At 38.4% G+C, this 19671-nt stretch overlaps 1 protein-coding gene across 2 annotated transcripts in view; it reads left to right on the forward strand.

Annotated features, from left to right (window-relative positions):
* The first annotated feature begins 1487 nt into the window (after positions 1–1487).
* LOC117521908 (desmoplakin-like) overlaps positions 1488–19671 on the forward strand; it is a 46582-nt gene continuing 28398 nt past the window's right edge. Inside the window, exons 1-7 of one of the 2 annotated variants that reach the window (XM_034183272.1) lie at positions 1488–1811; positions 5643–5727; positions 11524–11642; positions 12037–12178; positions 18167–18292; positions 18410–18469; positions 18554–18721. In XM_034183272.1, the coding sequence (XP_034039163.1) occupies positions 1576–1811; positions 5643–5727; positions 11524–11642; positions 12037–12178; positions 18167–18292; positions 18410–18469; positions 18554–18721 (936 nt within the window). In that variant the 5' untranslated portion in view covers positions 1488–1575. The remainder of the gene's footprint in view (positions 1812–5642; positions 5728–11523; positions 11643–12036; positions 12179–18166; positions 18293–18409; positions 18470–18553; positions 18722–19671) is intronic. The other variant, XM_034183273.1, reaches the window with a different exon arrangement.

Here is a 19671-nt window from a genome sequence, read left to right on the forward strand (position 1 = left end):
TTGACTTAGTGGAGAGTTAATATTATTGTTGCTGTTATTGTTAATATTGTAGGTTTAGGTTATGAATGAATGAATGAATGAATGAATGAATGAATGAATGAATGAATGAATTAAGATAAAAACAAAAGAAAATAAGTTAAGCACAAAAATAATCACAGAAATAAAATCAGATCTTAACTGAAATATTGTAATAAAAAAAAAATCAATATTCAGTTTCTGAAAGTAGTTGGAAGACAAGCTTTATTATTATTATCATTATTTATTGTAGTATTAAGGACTTTATGAAAAAATGAATTTGAACAAAGCAAATAAGTTAAAGACAACAATAATCACAGAAAAACAGATCCTAACTCAAATAATATAAAAACAAATCAATATTCAGTTTCTGAAAGTAGTGACCAGCTTTATTATTAGTATTATTATTTACTGCTGTTGTTGTTGTAAATTTACTTTAGTTTCTGTGTTATTATTTTTATTGTATATTTTCTATTATATTTTTTTGTATATTTTTCCTGTGTGTTCTTATGTTTCTGTCAACTCTCATTTTGGCTCATTTCTTTAAATAAAATTTACTGTATGTTTTGTATGTCATTTATTCTACATTTACCACGATGTATGCACTTGCCTATCACAATAACTAAAATGTTACTGTTATGAATGGAACGTTTTTTGTTTGTTTTTTTTTTTTTGTTTAATTATTATTGTTATTATTATTCTTAATGTGGCAGGATTTTCTGGAGCTTTTTGTTTGTGTGTGCTCTTTGAATAATGTCGATTTAACACTAACAATGTAAAAAAAAAAAAACGCTTTGTATTCTGTGTTTATCAGCACTCCAGTTATAATTTGAGAGGAATTTTATTTTTTGAGAAATTAAAAGATCCAAACTACTGCAAAAGGTCACTGTGTCTCTGTAAAAGGGGTTAACACCTGGAACAGCTGTCCTGACAACATTAAAGTACGTGGTACTTAGACTTTAAAAGGCATTACAAGAATTATACAATTTCTTGCTACAATTTGAAGACTTGGGTTTATTGTTTTTGTTATTGCTGTTGGGATTTTGTGTTGTGCCAGTGGTTGTATTTTGAAAATTTGAGTTGCCCTCACCGTTCACCCTTTCGGCCACACGGGATCACTGTAAAGTTGTTTTGTTATGAGTTTTGTTGTTGTTGGTGGTGGTGGTGGTGGTGAATTGTGTGCCGAATAAATTCATTCAAAATTAATTAAACCTATTCACTCTTTCAAAGCTTAATTGAAGAAAAGTATAAGAGAAACGACAGTATTGCAGCCAGAAAAGTTTGGAGATATCTGCTATAGTCCACGCGTGTCCGCGGCGAGAACGTCTGATTTTCTGTGTAAAGTGGAGACAGGAGGTTGTGGGTTTTTGCAGACTGGACTGACAGGCTGAACTCCCACAAAGGCCGCTGGGTGCAGCCTGAAAAACAGCAAGGTGTGGTTTCTCTCCAAGAGCGCCGCGCTTCCGTCTGCGCGCACAGCTCCTTTATCTGCGCAACAGGACGCAGCGGGGCAGCTTTTTACGCGCACGGACGGTCCTCTGTCCGGACGACTCAGCCAACATGAGCCTCTACGGATCCACGTCTAAACTGGCCACCCTCGGCTACAGAACCAATTCCAGACCAGATCTGGCGAGTTCCAGTTTTCGGAACGAAGTGTTCGCCAGTGGAAACGGTTTCCAGGGAGAATACCCGGCCGGGGACGGATTTTACACCACCACCAGCTACTCCAGAACCTCCACGCACGGCGCCGGACAGAGAGTCCCGGTCAGTATGGGCGGAAGCGGAGGAGGACTAAGGTAAGAACCAAAAACCCACCTACGACCTCCGAACCGCGAAAGCGAGGTAAAAGTGAAAGAAGAAGTGCAAGTGCGCACGTTTCCCCCCCCATCAAAAGAACAGGCTGTTCGAAAAACAAAGAAATAAACAGGGTGACAAAAGTTCAAGTCTTTAAAAGTAATTCTTAAATGTAGTTATTAAATTGCCTTTAAAAAACAGCGGTGGCTCCAGAATTTTTTTTTTTTTTTGGTGGGGCAAGATTAGTTTTATCTAATCCTTTACCTAATCCTTTTTATAATTCTCTATTAGTTTTGTTTGTGGACTGCACAGGTTTACACAGGTTTTCAGTGTCATTGTAGCTGGTTTCCTTGAGTTTCATGTCATGATGCATGCATGTATACCTGATATATACACGTTGTTTAAAAAAAAAAAAACCAGAACAAATATTCTTCAGATGGGACACACAGGCAGTGTAGTGGCCAAGAGATTTGAGTGCTTGTTTCTCAAGCAGAAGGTTCCTGGTTCAACACCACCCCTGCTCATACATGTAATGTGGAGTTGCATCAGGAAGTGCATCCGGAGTAAAAACCTGTGTGGCAAATAAACATTCCTGATCATAATCCACATCACATCTGCTGTCATGATCTAAAATGGAAAAAAAAAAAGTGAGAAGTGGAAATAACTTACTATTCTTACAACAGGAAACAAGTGTAAATGTGGAACAACATACAGGCAGAACAAAAGAAAAAATTCACAAGATAACAACTAATAATCCAATCAGGGTCAAGGCTGCTCTCTTCCTTAGGTGGCGCTATTCCCTGTCATTCTTTTTAAATGTCATTTTGGTGTTTCTCAGTTTCACCAGGTTGTAGGTCCCACTCAGTTATTTCAAAGGAAAATGTCTGTTTTTAATCGCGCTAGCATACCAACACAAACTGAGTAATAGTGTGATTTTTTTTTTTTCAAATATATATCACACTTATCAGAAACAAAAATAAAGTGTTTTACAAAAAACAAAACAAAACAGTAAAAGTAAAATCATAACATAATGAAAAAAGTCTGGAAATAAGGACGGGCACCAACAGGCCTCAGGGCGTATACGTAGGACGTACTACTTCCTCTGAGTGTTGTAAATTTACATAAACAATATCTTATAGGTGTTTCTGAAACAGGGGGCGCTATAGGCCTTGATCAGTGAGACGACTTAAAACAGGATTTTTAATGGCTAGTGTGAACTTTGATGGCGGTGTAAAGGGGGAGGTGGGCTCCAGCTCCGTGACATCTCCACCCGAGAGCCGCCTATGGAACAAAATAATTTAAGCTATATTTAAAATGTTTTGGCAGGCTTTTGCTCAAAAAGATTTTTTTTAAGCACACATAAAGCAGATTAAATCTCTAAAATCCATATGCGTCTGAAATCTAGCCGCACAAGAACGATCCTGTATGGGTTAGGAAGAACGTGTTAAATACCGAGAGGTTTATGTTGTCAAACATAATCCTTACTGTAACGCACATTCTTGCTCAATATTTGAATGACAGCGGGCCACACCCCTCAACTTTACTACCGTTCCCCGACTATCACTCATGATGTCAGGTTTCTAAACTTAAAGTGACACGCCTTTAGAAGACTTCAAGTGAGAAACGGCATTCACAAGTCCTGGCTTTTATCTCCAAGGAGCTGTTTTTGTTGCGGGCCAGAGTGTTGCTGGCTACATTCACTGGTTCAACAAAAAAAAAGGCAACACCGTGGGCCTGAAAAGTCCAAGTTGTGGGTCCTGATTTATACTTTTGACTGTTATAAAGAACTTTCCCTTTAAGTTGTCTCTGGGGGAACTAGTTTTTCTTCTTATTCTTTTTAACTTTTTGCAAGAAGTTGGTTCATTTCCAGTCTCAACAAAGTGAATGTCAACTAAATTATTCAAATGCAATATATACAATATATATATATATATATATATATATATATATATATATATATATATAAATTTGTCCTCCTGTACCTTCTTATATAACAGAAACCTAACACATCAAAGGTTGTAGAAAGGTGCTGATCACAGCCATTTAAAAGTCAAGTCACAAAGTCTGGCTGCACATGAATTTGAATTCTAATTGAGTAACGTTTCGGGCCTGGGGCTTTCTTCAAGATCAACAATTCTGATAAGATACAGGCGCTATTGGCCACACGCCAGTAATTTGTCTGGTGGTGATAAGAAAATCATGTTCCACACTTTGGGGAAAAAACAATCAAGAAGCCCTCAATGAACCAGCAGCAACAGGAGCTACAGCCAGTCAGATCACTTTAAATGAAAATATAACGCAATGCTAAAATACCCTCGGCCATATGAGCACTGTGTTCATTTTCATTTGCAGTTGTTTAATGAATTATTAAAATTCAGTTGGCTTCTGTACAGTTTGACATGTTCAGTGAAGCCCCTCCATCAATCAATCAATCGTCTGCACGAGGCCTTGCGTGCCTGTACATGAGCTTTTGACAAGACAGGAAATTTTGCAAATGAAGGGATATTTGTAGGTCACCCTCTGTGCATTTGAAGGTATTAATGAGATCAGTTAGCGTGACGTCTCCATGCTTACATCCACAAAATGTTTTATATATATAAAGCATGAATTTTTTTTTTAGATTTGACAAGCTTGGACTAAATAATATCATTTCTCCTCATTAAAGGTGTACAGCTTTTGTTTTTTGTTTTTTTAAAGATTTAAGTCATAAAAAAATTTCTTTGCCACACTGTAATTTTATTAATTGGCCTTTAAATAGGGGATTCATAATATGACACTGCCAGTAAGTAAGTCCCTTCGGCTGCTCCCTTGTTTGCACTCGGGGTCGCCACAGCAAATCCAAGGTGGATCTGTATGTTGATTTGGCACAGGTTTTACGCCGGATGCCCTTCCTGACGCAACTCCACATTACACGGAGAAATGTGGCAGGGGTGGGATTTGAACCCAGAACCTTCCGAACTGAAACCAAGCGCATTAACCACTTGGCCACCACCCCTGCTCTGCTTGCAATAATATGACACTGCCAGTATGATCAAAATTCACATTGTCTAGAAAATTTTTTTAAGTAGTTCACATGAAGGGGGACAAAATCAAACCAAAGGCCTTGAACTATTTACGATAGCGACCCATACAGTCTATGCTAGCGACCATAGCGATGTCATAGATCACATGGGGGAGCTTTCACTAACTTGTGTGAGGGATGCTGGGAAGCACACAGCAGCGGCCAGTCAGAGTAGAGAGAAGCACGGTGACGTCTGCTGGCTGCTTGCGTGAACAAAATAATCCAAGATGGCAGAAAACACTCCAAAAAACTTATTTCTGGATAAATCTAATATGTTTCTCATATATTTTGAAAAACATTAGTGAGAAATAAACACCTTTAAATCTAAAAATGCTGTTTTTGTGACCAGATAACACCTCTGAAGAGATTTAAAAGACATCTCACAGGTGTTAGCATGCACGCCCCGTGTATGCGCATCACTTAAGGTCAAAGGTAACCTGATAATTTCAAAACCTCATGCATGCACACATGCACTAACTCCTGCAGACAGCTTTAAAAGGAAAATAAAATATTTGTTATGGAATTTCCTCCAGGTAAATATGTTATCGTCATTAAAATGAGCTGTAATTTTGAAACACATGTAAAAAAATAAACCTACATTATGTTTTACCAGTTTTGTGAAACTTGAAAGGCCGTACAGCTTTAATTATCAAAATGATTTATCGATTATCTTAGTCACTGACTTTACCCCTTCATTCAGTCATTTAATTGATGAATTGTATCAGCTATAATTGATCTGTTTTTGTTTATTTTAATTTTTCCCTGCATCTAGTGTGCAGGAAATCCAGCATAAAGCGGCGTTCCTGGATGGCCAGTGTAACGATTACCTGCAGAGAGTGAAGCACATCCTGCAGACTGTGAGTAAAACACCAAACACCGCTTTCTCAGCCATGTCTGAGGACATTTCTTAGGTTTCCTTGTTGATGTGGCACATTTGACTGTTGCTGCATTAAAGGTTAGCGTGACCATATATGCTAATGCTAACCACAGATCATCTCAGTTAGCATGATGCATTATGGGCACTAATAGACACAGATGCCCGCGGTTAGCGTTAGCGGAAAAACTCACCCTCAGTGTGTGAGACCTTCTCCACCGGTGGAGTCGGACACAACACTGGCAACAAACACACCTTTTTCATTGTGACCACTAGAGGGTGCCATGGTATACAGGACATTGTAACGTAGTTATGACGGGTTATCTTTTTCTGTCAGCATTCAGTTTGGTTTTCCTTTAAAATATGACATTTGATAATGAATTATTGATTCTTATCCAACAAAGGAGATTTCTCTTCCATGTCCACTGGGAATTATACAACAACTAGATCACGGCGGTGGCGTAGGAGCTCTTAGCCAATTAGCGTCCAACGTTCAGATTAAGAAATCCACATTTTGATCACCGCCTCTTCACAATCAATAAACGTGTGGATCCAGACCCTGTTTTTAGACGGTGGATCTAGAGAGGGACTGGATGATTTGAATCTGAGCTAGCATATGCAGTTAAGCTAAAAGCAGCTAGCAGTCGTAAATATGGCCAGTCACAATGTAAACATAGCAATGCCTATGATAAACTGTAGGTAAGATTTTACAACAAAGATACATTAATTAAGATTAGTTAATGAAGTAATAAGCAATGATTAATAGTTAATTAACACTTTACAAACAGTATACATGAATCAAGACTAGTTAATGAACTAATAAACACTGAGTAATAGTTAAATAACACTTTACAGTCAGGTCCATTAATTAAGTAATAAGCATTAATTAATAGTTAACACTTTACAATAAGGATACATTAAGATTAGTTAATGAAGTAATGAGCAGTTTTTAATAGTTGACTAACTCTTTATAATCAGGAAAACATTAAGATTAGTTAATGAAGTAATAAGCAATGAGTAATAGTTAATTAACACTTTATAATCAGTGTACATTAATTAAGATTAGTTAATGAACTAATAAATATTGAGAAATTAATTAAGTAATAAGCATTGATTCATAGTTAATTAACACTTTACAATAAGGATAAATTAAGATTAGTTAATGAAGTAATCAGCAGTGTTTAACAGTTGAATAACTCTTTACAATCAGGAAAACATTAATTAAGATTAGTTAATGAAGTAATAAACATTGAGTAATAGTTCAATCAATCAATCAATCAATTTTATTTATATAGCGCCAAATCACAACAAACAGTTGCCCCAAGGCGCTTTATATTGTAAGGCAAGGCCATACAATAATTACGTAAAAACCCCAACGGTCAAAACGACCCCCTGTGAGCAAGCACTTGGCGACAGTGGGAAGGAAAAACTCCCTTTTAACAGGAAGAAACCTCCAGCAGAACCAGGCTCAGGGAGGGGCAGTCTTTTGCTGGGACTGTTTGGGGCTGAGGGAGAGAACCAGGAGAAAGACATGCTGTGGAGGGGAGCAGAGATCGATCACTAATGATTAAATGCAGAGTGGTGCATACAGAGCAAAAAGAGAAAGAAACACTCAGTGCATCATGGGAACCCCCCAGCAGTCTAAGTCTATAGCAGCATAACTAAGGGATGGTTCAGGGTCACCTGATCCAGCCCTAACTATAAGCTCTAGCAAAAAGGAAAGTTTTAAGCCTAATCTTAAAAGTAGAGAGGGTGTCTGTCTCCCTGATCTGAATTGGGAGCTGGTTCCACAGGAGAGGAGCCTGAAAGCTGAAGGTTCTGCCTCCCATTCTACTCTTACAAACCCTAGGAACTACAAGTAAGCCTGCAGTCTGAGAGCGAAGCGCTCTATTGGGGTGATATGATACTATGAGGTCCCTAAGATAAGATGAGGCCTGATTATTCAAAAACCTTATAAGTAAGAAGAAGAATTTTAAATTCTATTCTAGAATTAACAGGAAGCCAATGAAGAGAGGCCAATATGGGTGAGATATGCTCTCTCCTTCTAGTCCCCATTAGTACTCTAGCTGCAGCATTTTGAATTAACTGAAGGCTTTCAGGGAACTTTTAGGACACCTGATAATAATGAATTACAATAGTCCAGCCTAGAGGAAATAAATGCATGAATTAGTTTTTCAGCATCACTCTGAGACAAGACCTTTCTAATTTTAGAGATATTGCATAAATGCAAAAAAGCAGTCCTACATATTTGTTTAATATGCGCATTGAATGACATATCCTGAACAAAAATGACTCCAAGATTTCTCACAGTATTACTAGAGGTCAGGGTCATGCCATCCAGAGTAAGGATCTGGTTAGACACCATGTTTCTAAGATTTGTGGGGCCAAGTACAATAACATCAGTTTTATCTGAGTTTAAAAGCAGGAAATTAGAGGTCATCCATGTCTTTATGTCTGTAAGACAATCCTGCAGTTTAGCTAATTGGTGTGTGTCCTCTGGCTTCATGGATAGATAAAGCTGGGTATCATCTGCGTAACAATGAAAATTTAAGCAATGCCGTCTAATAATACTGCCTAAGGGAAGCATGTATAAAGTGAATAAAATTGGTCCTAGCACAGAACCTTGTGGAACTCCATAATTAACCTTAGTCTGTGAAGAAGATTCCCCATTTACATGAACAAATTGTAATCTATTAGATAAATATGATTCAAGCCAACGCAGCGCAGTGCCTTTAATACCTATGGCATGCTCTAATCTCTGTAATAAAATTTTATGGTCAACAGTATCAAAAGCAGCACTGAGGTCTAAAAGAACAAGCACAGAGATGAGTCCACTGTCTGAGGCCATAAGAAGATCATTTGTAACCTTCACTAATGCTGTTTCTGTACTATGATGAATTCTAAAACCTGACTGAAACTCTTCAAATAGACCATTCCTCTGCAGATGATCAGTTAGCTGTTTTACAACTACCCTTTCAAGAATTTTTGAGAGAAAAGGAAGGTTGGAGATTGGCCTATAATTAGCTAAGATAGCTGGGTCAAGTGATGGCTTTTTAAGTAATGGTTTAATTACTGCCACCTTAAAAGCCTGTGGTACATAGCCAACTAATAAAGATAGATTGATCATATTTAAGATCGAAGCATTAAATAATGGTAGGGCTTCCTTGAGCAGCCTGGTAGGAATGGGGTCTAATAGACATGTTGATGGTTTGGAGGAAGTAACTAATGAAAATAACTCCGACAGAACAATCGGAGAGAAAGAGTCTAACCAAATACCGGCATCACTGAAAGCAGCCAAAGATAACGATACGTCTTTGGGATGGTTATGAGTAATTTTTTCTCTAATAGTTAAAATTTTATTAGCAAAGAAAGTCATGAAGTCATTACTAGTTAAAGTTAAAGGAATACTTGGCTCAATAGAGCTCTGACTCTTTGTCAGCCTGGCTACAGTGCTGAAAAGAAACCTGGGGTTGTTCTTATTTTCTTCAATTAGTGATGAGTAGTAAGATATCCTAGCTTTCCGGAGGGCTTTTTATAGAGCAAAAGACTCTTTTTCCAGGCTAAGTGAAGATCTTCTAAATTAGTGAGACGAAATTTCCTCTCCAACTTACGGGTTATCTGCTTTAAGCTGCGAGTTTGTGAGTTATACCACGGAGTCAGGCACTTCTGATTTAAAGCTCTCTTTTTCAGAGGAGCTACAGCATCCAAAGTTGTCTTCAATGAGGATGTAAAACTATTGACGAGATACTCTATCTCACTTACAGAGTTTAGTTAGCTACTCTGCACTGTGTTGGTATATGGCATTAGAGAACATAAAGAAGGAATCATATCCTTAAACCTAGTTACAGCGCTTTTTGAAAGACTTCTAGTGTAATGAAACTTATTCCCCACTGCTGGGTAGTCCATCAGAGTAAATGTAAATGTTATTAAGAAATTATCAGACAGAAGGGAGTTTTCAGGGAATACTGTTAAGTCTTCAATTTCCATACCATAAGTCAGAAGAAGATCTAAGATATGATTAAAGTGGTGGGTGGACTCATTTACATTTTGAGCAAAACCAATAGAGTCTAATAATAGATTAAATGCAGTGTTGAGGCTGTCATTCTCAGCATCTGTGTGGATGTTAAAATCGCCCACTATAATTATCTTATCTGAGCTAAGCACTAAGTCAGACAAAAGGTCTGAAAATTCACAGAGAAACTCACAGTAACGACCAGGTGGACGATAGATAATAACAAATAAAACTGGTTTTTGGGACTTCCAATTTGGATGGACAAGACTAAGAGACAAGCTTTCAAATGAATTAAAGCTCTGTCTGGGTTTTTGATTAATTAATAAGCTGGAATGGAAGATTGCTGCTAATCCTCCGTGCTACGAGTGTTCTGGCAGTGTGACTCGGGGGTGTTGACTCATTTAAACTAACATATTCATCCTGCTGTAACCAGGTTTCTGTAAGGCAGAATAAATCAATATGTTGATCAATTATTATATAATTTACTAACAGGGACTTAGAAGAGAGAGACCTAATGTTTAATAGACCACATTTAACTGTTTTAGTCTGTGGTGCAGTTGAAGGTGCTATATTATTTTTATTTTATAGTTAATTAACACTTTACAATAAGGATACATTAAGATTAGTTAATGAAGTAATCAGCAGTATTTAACAGTTGAATAACTTTTTACAATGAGGAAAACATTAATTACAATTAGTTAATGAAGTAATAAGCAATGAGTAATAATTAACACTTTTCAATCAGAATACACTAATTAGTATTAGTTGCACTGATTAATAAAGCAGCCGGCCTGCTCTGTGTAAGCCAGATCCCATCAAATCTCAGCAGTGTGGGGCCTGGTTAGTACTTGGATGGGAGAACTCTTTGCAACATCAGCTGCTGTGTGTGTTTGTCCAGGTAAAACTGGAGTTGTGTCAGGAAGGGCATCCGACGTAAAACTTGTGCCAAATTCCACTGTGGCGACCCCGAACAAAGGGGACTCCTTAAAATTGCACTGATTAATAGTTAATTAATTAATGCTTTACAATATGGGTGCATTATTTAAGATTAGTTAAAGAAGTAATAAGCATTAACTAAGTTAATTAACAATTTACAATGAGGCTATATGAATTAAAATTAGTTAATGGAGTAATAAGGATTAATAAGGATAGTTAATTAATGCATTATAATAAAGGTACATTAATTAAGATTAGTTAATGAAGTGATAAGCATTAACTAATAGTTAATTAACAATTTACAATGAGGTTATATGAATTAAAATTAGTTAATGGAGTAATAAGGATTGGGTAGTAGTTAATTAATGTGTTACAATAGGGATACATTAATTAAGATTAGTTAATGAGGTAATAGGTATGAACTAATATTTAATTAACAGTTAACTCGGGTGTTCAGTAATTATTTGTTAGTGGTTTTCAGTATGTTTAAAATGCATTAATTAACGTATAGATTAATACCTTGGTTAACATGAACGCCATTAATAAATGATTATTAAACACTGTTAACTCTTAACTCACTGGTGGTTCAGGTTTATTACTGCAACTCACTAATCTGAATTAATGTACCCTTATTGTCAAGTTTTACCAAACAACGGGATGTCCCACATCACAAAAATAATAATAAATGATATTCAACTGGTTGTTTTGACTGTTAATTAATATGATCGTGAGATATAAAGTTTGACATCTTATGTGATTTATTAGTCAGATAAATAAATAAAATAAATCACTTTTCTATATTTGCTGGTTTATGTTGATTTTTTTTTTTAGGGAGGCTCACAGTTGGAGGTGGAGAAGTTAATGCACATGGCATCAGAAACACAGGAGCAGTTAAGGAGGTGTGCAGAGGAACTGAGTCGTATGCGCGTGCCTCATGACATCGGCAGGAGGTAAGAGGTGCAGCGTGCAGGCGGGTGCGGCTTTGTGTGCAGCTTCGGCACAGATTCCTCGTTATGGACCCGAGGAGGTCACTTACCTTGATTTTCACAGAAAACTGTGGGTGAAGGGATTATGGATTCCGGGGATTATGGATACAGAATGTCTTTTCACGTTGTGGTTCATGAACCTTACTTCAAGTTCTTTGAGCTATGAAATGGTTCGGAGCCCTAAAATCAGAATCCTTTAAATGAAGCAGAAAATTGAGTTATGATATCGTGAATACCTCCATAACAACAAATTGATGCACATTGCCCCGTTGGTTCAGGGTACGAAAGAGAACCAGTTCACCTTCCAAAATCATTTCGACTGAATCGCAGTATCTTCCTCTGTTGTACAAACTAACAGCTTAGAATACATCCAGCAACAGAAGGAAATCATCAGGCAGTCCTTCAGTGGGACGAGCACGAGACGGAGCAGAGGCAGCGTGGGTTCGATTGACGGAGGGAGGTTCTTTAACGACGCCATGGCCTGGATCGCCCAACAAAAGGTGAGTTCTTCACACTTCAGTGCACCATTATGAGACATTTAAAGGGGAAAAGTGCAAAGAAGATAGTAGCTATGCTTGAAATCAGTATGATAAATAGGTTTGTTCCTGCAAATTCTGATTACCCCATAATACTACTGTAGGCCAACACTTATTAGAAAAATAAGTAAAATTTGTTCATACTGTGCCTTTCAAGAGCAGAGGTCAGAAAGTGCTGCACAAATGAAAATAAAACATGAAAGCAGCAGGTAAAACACAAGAGAAGTGAATACAACTAAACACAAATGGGTCTCAAGTTTCTTTTTAAATATTTCAAGTCTCCACAGATCTCAAATCCAGCAGGAGTGCATTCCAAGTTTGGGAACCAAGGTTTAAATGAAACGTATAACCAGATGTCATCTGCATAGCAGTGATATGATGTCAGATGCCTTCAAAGTATGCAGAATGTGTACAAATGGACACATATACGAAGAAAACAAAACAGTTTCCAGAACAGAACCTTTGTGCACACACCACAGGACAGACTGGTAGAAGAGGACACAAGTGAACATCTGTTCTAAATTACAAGTAATCTCCTGCCTCTGCCCTGTTGTACAGAGCCATGCGAACATTACTTTGTTTGCAGGTCAGGTTACAAGGTTAAACAGTTTCAAACACAACATTTTTATTAAAATTCTAGGGTGCCACCAATATTACAGAATATTACGCAGTTCAGGTGCATGCTGCCTATAAAAGGACATTTGCATTTGTTGACAAGAATAATTAAAATAAATTGTTTTGTTTTCTGTTGTCTGATGTCAGCCATGATATACATAAAAAGTATTTGAAAATTTGAAATGACAGTTAAGTCAAGTCTGGGAGCAAGGATAGCTGCATCCATTACACCACGGAACACCCACCCCACGCCAGGTCCTGGATGGCAACCAGCCACCAACCAACCCAATAAAACAGTCATATTTGAGGTTCAGTGCAAAGACCTTATATATGTTGTAGAAACCAGCAGTTTTGATGCTTTTGGGGAGGAAAAGTTTACTGACTTTGAACTGGTGAACAATGTTGTGATGTTTACAGAAACAACAGATCCGTGTCTGCAGGACTTGAAACTGAGCGAGGAATCAGAGTGTCTGTGTTTGAGGTTGTCTTGTGTCAAAACTAAGATCCAGGATTTCAGTGACTTCCTAGACTCAGCCAGCAGACGTTTATCTGTGTAAGTTGAAAGAGTTGAACTTCTGGAGACATTTACTTATCTCATTCAGTTATCGCCATATTCATGTCTCTGGATCCTTGACCTTTGAGATCACAAAGGTCAGGAGACACCTGGGAACAGCTTGTGGAGTCATGAGGTCACTGGACAGAGGTGTTTGGTGATGCAGATGGTGGTGAGACCTGGATACTAACCAGCGAGCAGTGATGACTAGATATTTTTGGTACCAGGTTTCTTTGGAGGACCCTTGAGTTCCTTGAGTGGAGCAGTTGCTAAGGGAGACTCAGATGAACAGTCTCCTTTACATCACTTGTATTGTGAGGGAGTGCCAGCTACAACATTGGTACTCTATGGCCCATTTCTTCTGGGATGATCCAGTGCACGTGTACCTCACTGTTTCGGACTCCAGTAGCTGGAAAAGGCCATGGAGATGCCAACATTTCATCTGGCCGTAACTTTTGGAAGGTGGAGATGGGTTGGTTGTCTTCCTGGGTGGTTGCCATCAAAGACTCAAGGTGGTATCATGGTGCAGTGGCTGTAGACTGAGTTGCAAAGACCTTCACATGTAGAAAGAAAAAAAGAATCCCTTCATGCTAGTTTTTAGGTGTGATTTTGTTGTATTTGTAAGATCCTACTACAATATGGTTTCAGGTTATTACATCTTGGTGAGTTAGAGCTGAGCTGGAGATGATTATCCATGCTTTTGTTTCCTCACACCTGAACTATTGTAACTTGCTGTTCTTTAGCATCAGCAAGTCCTCTCTGGACCGCTTACAATCAGTCCAGAATGCGGCTACAAGCCTTCTAACTAGATCTTCCAAGAGGTCCCGCGTAACGTCAGTCCTGTCCTCTATTGGCTCCCCATTCAGTTTAGGATGATAGCTTTCAGAGTTCTGTGCAGTCAGATGCCACCCTACATCAGTGACCTCTTACAGACTGCTCCGAGCAGGTCTCTGAGGTCTTCAGACCAGAACTTGTCGGTTGTGCCGAGGTCAAGGTTGAGCACCAATGGAGACTGTTCATTAGGGGCGGCAGCTCCCAAGCTTTGGAATGCACTGCCATTGTATCTACGCTCCGTGGACTCTGTTGGAGCTTTTAAGGAGAAGCTCAAGACTAATTTGTACAGGATTGCTTTCACCTAGTGTTGTGTTGTTGCTGTTTTTAATCTTTGTGTTTTTAACTTTAATTGTTACTGTGAAACACTTTATGATTGGATCTTGAAAGGTGCTCTATAAATAAATGTTACATTTTTTTAATACGCGTGGTGGAGGGGAATGCACTTATCCTATGGTTTAGTCTGAGCCGCTGTAACTGGAACCACGTGGACACGCTCCCCAAACCCGATCCGCAAGTGAACGAGGCCAACGGGAGGACGGGAACAAAACACGAGAAAGAGCTCAGGTATTAGCGAGAATGAGAGGGAAGGAGAGAGGCCGCGGTGCTGACAGAGGAGAAAAGTAGACAAGGTGTGTGTGAAACATGACACTGCACTGAGTCACTTGTTGTTCATCACTTCCCCCCTTTTGTTAGTGATGCACATATTTCTGCACATACGTCTTCCTTCTGAAAGTGTTTGAACCTGTCGTTCCGCTGTCGGTTACATTCTCCACTCTGCTGTGGAGCTCTTTAGTCAGCCATGTTGTCTGTGGCTGCAGACAAGTAACCACAGAGGAAGGGCGTGGCGAGAAGACAAAAGGCCTGAGAGCGCGGGGGGGGGGGGGGGGGGGGGGTAGGTTAAAGGGCAGGAACCGGCTGAGGTTGGTTTGCTCGCACAGCTCTTATCAAGGCAGAGGCCTGTGCACAAAGAGGGAATAGTTGGAATAGTTTCCTGCTGAAGAGGCACACTGGGGGTTTGATCATTATGTGGTGACCCCTACAGGACAAACAGTGGAATGACAGAAAATCAGGTGATTTAGAATTTGTACACGCACGCACACGTGCACCAGCCGGGACATCTTTTTAAAGTTATAAATAAAAGCAGTTTTAGGGTTTAAAAAATACATTTTATTGCTTTTATTATTATTAAATTGACTGAATGTAGGCTCCTGAAGTATAACACTTGTTTTCATAGAATTTAGCAAAATAAATAAATAAAGACATTAAAATGTTTACAATCAATTTTTTGACATTTTATGACAAATTAAAGTTGAGATTTGATAAATAAAGAAATAATATATGCACTATTTCTTGATCATTAAAGGACTTAAACAGCTTTTCCCCCATACACCTACACTGAAAAAAGAGAATGTTTGAACCAACTTAAAGTGTTACAATTTGTAGAAACTTGAATGAATTAAGTTGTTTGAACTTAAGTTTGAAAGTTAAATCAACTCTAACTTACAAACTTAAGTTCAAACAACTTAATTAGTTAAATCAACTCTAACTTACAAACTTAAGTTCAAACAACTTAATTCATTCAGGTTTTTACAAATTGTAACACTTTTTTAAGTTGGTTCAAACATTCTCTTTTTTCAGTGTACTGCGTGTATGCTCTATACAGTGCATATGTGCAATTTCATGACGTCCCAAAATTACATTTAAAAGACATCAATTTCTAAAAATTTTGTAGGAAAATATTAAGGGTCATAAAAGGAAGAAATATCTCAATCTGAACAATTACTTGATCATTAAGGTGTTTAAACAGTATTTTCAATAAAATCACTGAATGTTGGTTCCATAAGTATACTCAACAAAAATATAAACGCAACACTTTTGGTTTTGCTCCCATTTTGTATGAGATGAACTCAAAGATCTAAAACTTTTTCCACATACACAATATCACCATTTCCCTCAAATATTGTTCACAAACCAGTCGAAATCTGTGATAGTGAGCACTTCTCCTTCACTGAGATAATCCATCCCACCTCACAGGTGTGCCATACCAAGATGCTGATTAGACACCATGATTAGTGCACAGGTGTGCCTTAGACTGCCCACAATAAAAGGCCACTCTGAAAGGTGCAGTTTTGTTTTATTGGGGGGGATACCAGTCAGTATCTGGTGTGACCACCATTTGCCTCATGGAGTGCAACACATCTCCTTCGCATCATCCGTGAAGAGAACACCTCTCCAACGTGCCAAACGTCAGCGAATGTGAGCATTTGCCCACTCAAGTCAGTTACGACAACGAACTGGAGTCAGGTCGAGACCCCGATGAGGACGACGAGCATGCAGATGAGCTTCCCTGAGACAGTTTCTGACAGTTTGTGCAGAAATTCTTTGGTTATGCAAACCGATTGTTTCAGCAGCTGTCCGAGTGGCTGGTCTCAGACGATCTTGGAGGTGAACAATTGCACGCTCCCTCAAATCTTGCGACATCTGTGGCATTGTGCTGTGTGATAAAACTGCACCTTTCAGAGTGGCCTTTTATTGTGGACAGTCTAAGGCACACCTGTGCACTAATCATGGTGTCTAATCATCATCTTGGTATGGCACACCTGTGAGGTGGGATGGATTATCTCAGCAAAGGAGAAGTGCTCACTATCACAGATTTAGACTGGTTTGTGAACAATATTTGAGGGAAATGGTGATATTGTGTATGTGGAAAAAGTTTTAGATCTTTGAGTTCATCTCATACAAAATAGGAACAAAACCAAAAGTGTTGCGTTTATATTTTTGTTGAGTGTATATGGAAACATTTGTGACTTTTTTTTAATGCGGACCTAAAAAAAAAACGCCAAAAATAAAAGAAATAATTTTTTAAAATTTTATTCAAAAAAGTTTGGGCTTTTAAAAGTAATACATAGGTATGTGAGACTGCAGTATTTCTCAGTTATTTAAATACTTAACAGAATGTGTGTGTGTGTGTGTGTGTGTGTGTGTGTGTGTGTGTGTGTGTGTGTGTGTGTGTGTGTGTGTGTGTGTGTGTGTGTGTGTGTGTGTGTGTGTGTGTGTGTGTGTGAGAGAGAGAGGGTGGTGGGGGGTGGGTTCCAAAAGTGTGGCTGCACATTTAAAAGGTGGGATTTTTTTTTTCTTTTTCTCTTATTTATTATTTATTTTTATTATTATTAGCATCATTTGTTTTTAAAATAAAGTTAGAACTGTCTGCACATTTCTTGGTAAATGGTGCATTCCTGTTTCATCTCGGGAGCTGCCATGCAAAATTTTCAACCACACACTAGAGGAAATTAAAGGATTAAAGCTCTTGCTCAAGGTTACCACAGCAATTGTAAAGAGCATAACACGTGTTGTTTAACCTTTAACCACCCTCATTCATCAGGAGCTTGAACCTATGACCCACCGGTCATAAGGCCACGTTCCCTGTGAATGATCATCCTGAATTAATGCGACAGGCGCCCAGACTGACATTTAACATATAAGATTATTATTTCATCTAATCCTGGAAATAAATATATAAAGTCAGTTTCAGATCATTTTAGGGCACATATACGTCAGAATTATGTAGGATTCTGCAATATTTCTCAGCAACCAAAGCACTTGCATACAAACTCTAAAATCTTATTTTTTTTCTTTAAATCTTGAAAAAAATATAACAAATCAACATTAAATTCTAATATGTCAGATTCTGCACTATTTCTGGGTCGTTAAGCCAGTCTAAGCACCTCTGTGAATCTGGTTCACGGTACTTTGTAGAACCCAGTTCACATCAGAACCTGCACTGTCAGAAGACCAGTTCTGGTGGTCCAAAAGTTCTACAAGTCACACAGTGATTATATGGAAAAAAAAAAAGAAGAAAAAAAATTCCAGATTTGGTGGTGTCTGAATGTTATCTCAGAAAAGTTGATATCTTCCAAAGCTGTTGTTTTTTTTTTTAATCCACCTTACAGCGTCTAATTGAGACGGCTCCATGGGGGGAGGACGCGGCTACCATTGAACAGCAAATCATGGCCCAAAATAAGTTCCACAGCTCTATTCAGAGAAGCTCGGAGGTGGATCGAGCCAGAGACGACCTGGTAGGTGACCTGAGACGTTGTGTTTGTGTTCCTTCCTGTTATATGCACAGAATCCCAGTACCTTGTTGTCCTGTGTCAAACTTGCATAAAAAATTTATATCTATATTTCTTTTTTAGAACTATAAGGGTGACAAGGGCAACATCCACATCTTGGATAAAGAGTGGGACAGCCTGCAGGTAGAACCAAGCAACAAAACACATTTTCATCATTATTACTGCTTTAAAAAAAGCATTGATGGGTGTCCACGATGTCCGTTCCAGAAAATGTCCCACAGCCGTGTGGCTCACTTACGTGAACTTCAGAGCATCATTGAGGAGATCTCCAGCGCCATCATGTGGGTGAATGACAGAGAGGAGAAGGAGCTTGTGTTTGACTGGGGAGACAAAGACATTGAGCAGTACATCCCCAAGAAACAGGAGAGCTACTCGGTAAGAACCTCCGGCTGAACTCCGACCACGGCTGGATGTTCTCGTACTCTACTGGTGCAGCTACAGCGGAAATATTTGAAGGTTTTTACACTTCTGTCATGATACAAGCAAAATACATGCTCATGCGTGTACAGACGCTGCACTGAATGTAGCTTTTTACAGTGAAATGTAGAATTTGACATGGATGCACATTCAGGGACTAACCAGCAGGTGGAAGCCTTTAGGAGGTGGCAGTACAGGACATGATGTGGTCACCTTGGTATGGACTCTGGAACAATGTTCTGAAATGTGGCTGTTGCAACAGGTTCAAATCGTTGTGGAAGTGTTTTGATGTTGCCCACAATAATTTGCAGTAGAGATGAAGAGTTTTCTTATCCCAGGCCACACGTGTTATCTACTCTTTAATTCCAGTGTGACTTTCACATTTCCTTATATATTTTTTGTCAAATTTCATGTGTCTCCCTGTGGATGCAAGCTTCATTTATTACCTGATGTTCATCTGATGATGGAGGCTGCATCCAGCAGGTGGCAGACACATTTATGGGATGTCACATAGGCAAAACAAAACTACTTTATCTGTTGACGCCATCCTCATTATGTAGTTTACCAGCACCATTCCTGTGGATAAATCCTCTCTAATGTCTGTATTTTTTTATAATTAAAAAATATTGAAAACATGTATTTTAGGAAATTTATTACATTAAATTAAATTAATGAAGTGTATAAACTCTCCAAATATATTTCTTTAGTCATGGTGTTTCTATGAAGTAAAATATACTTTATTATGATCACAGCATATGTATAAACCTTTGGCTCAGTATTTCCTTTGAACAGTTATTGGGAAAGTTTCTGTGTAGGCTCTCAGTTGTCCAGGTGGTTTCCATAGTAGAGAAGCTTGAATCTTCGACTGGACTGGGTTACTTGACATGAGGACGTTTCGCTTCAAATCA

The sequence above is a fragment of the Thalassophryne amazonica genome, chromosome 12 (genome assembly GCF_902500255.1).
Source record: "Thalassophryne amazonica chromosome 12, fThaAma1.1, whole genome shotgun sequence".
Lineage (NCBI taxonomy): Eukaryota > Metazoa > Chordata > Actinopteri > Batrachoidiformes > Batrachoididae > Thalassophryne > Thalassophryne amazonica.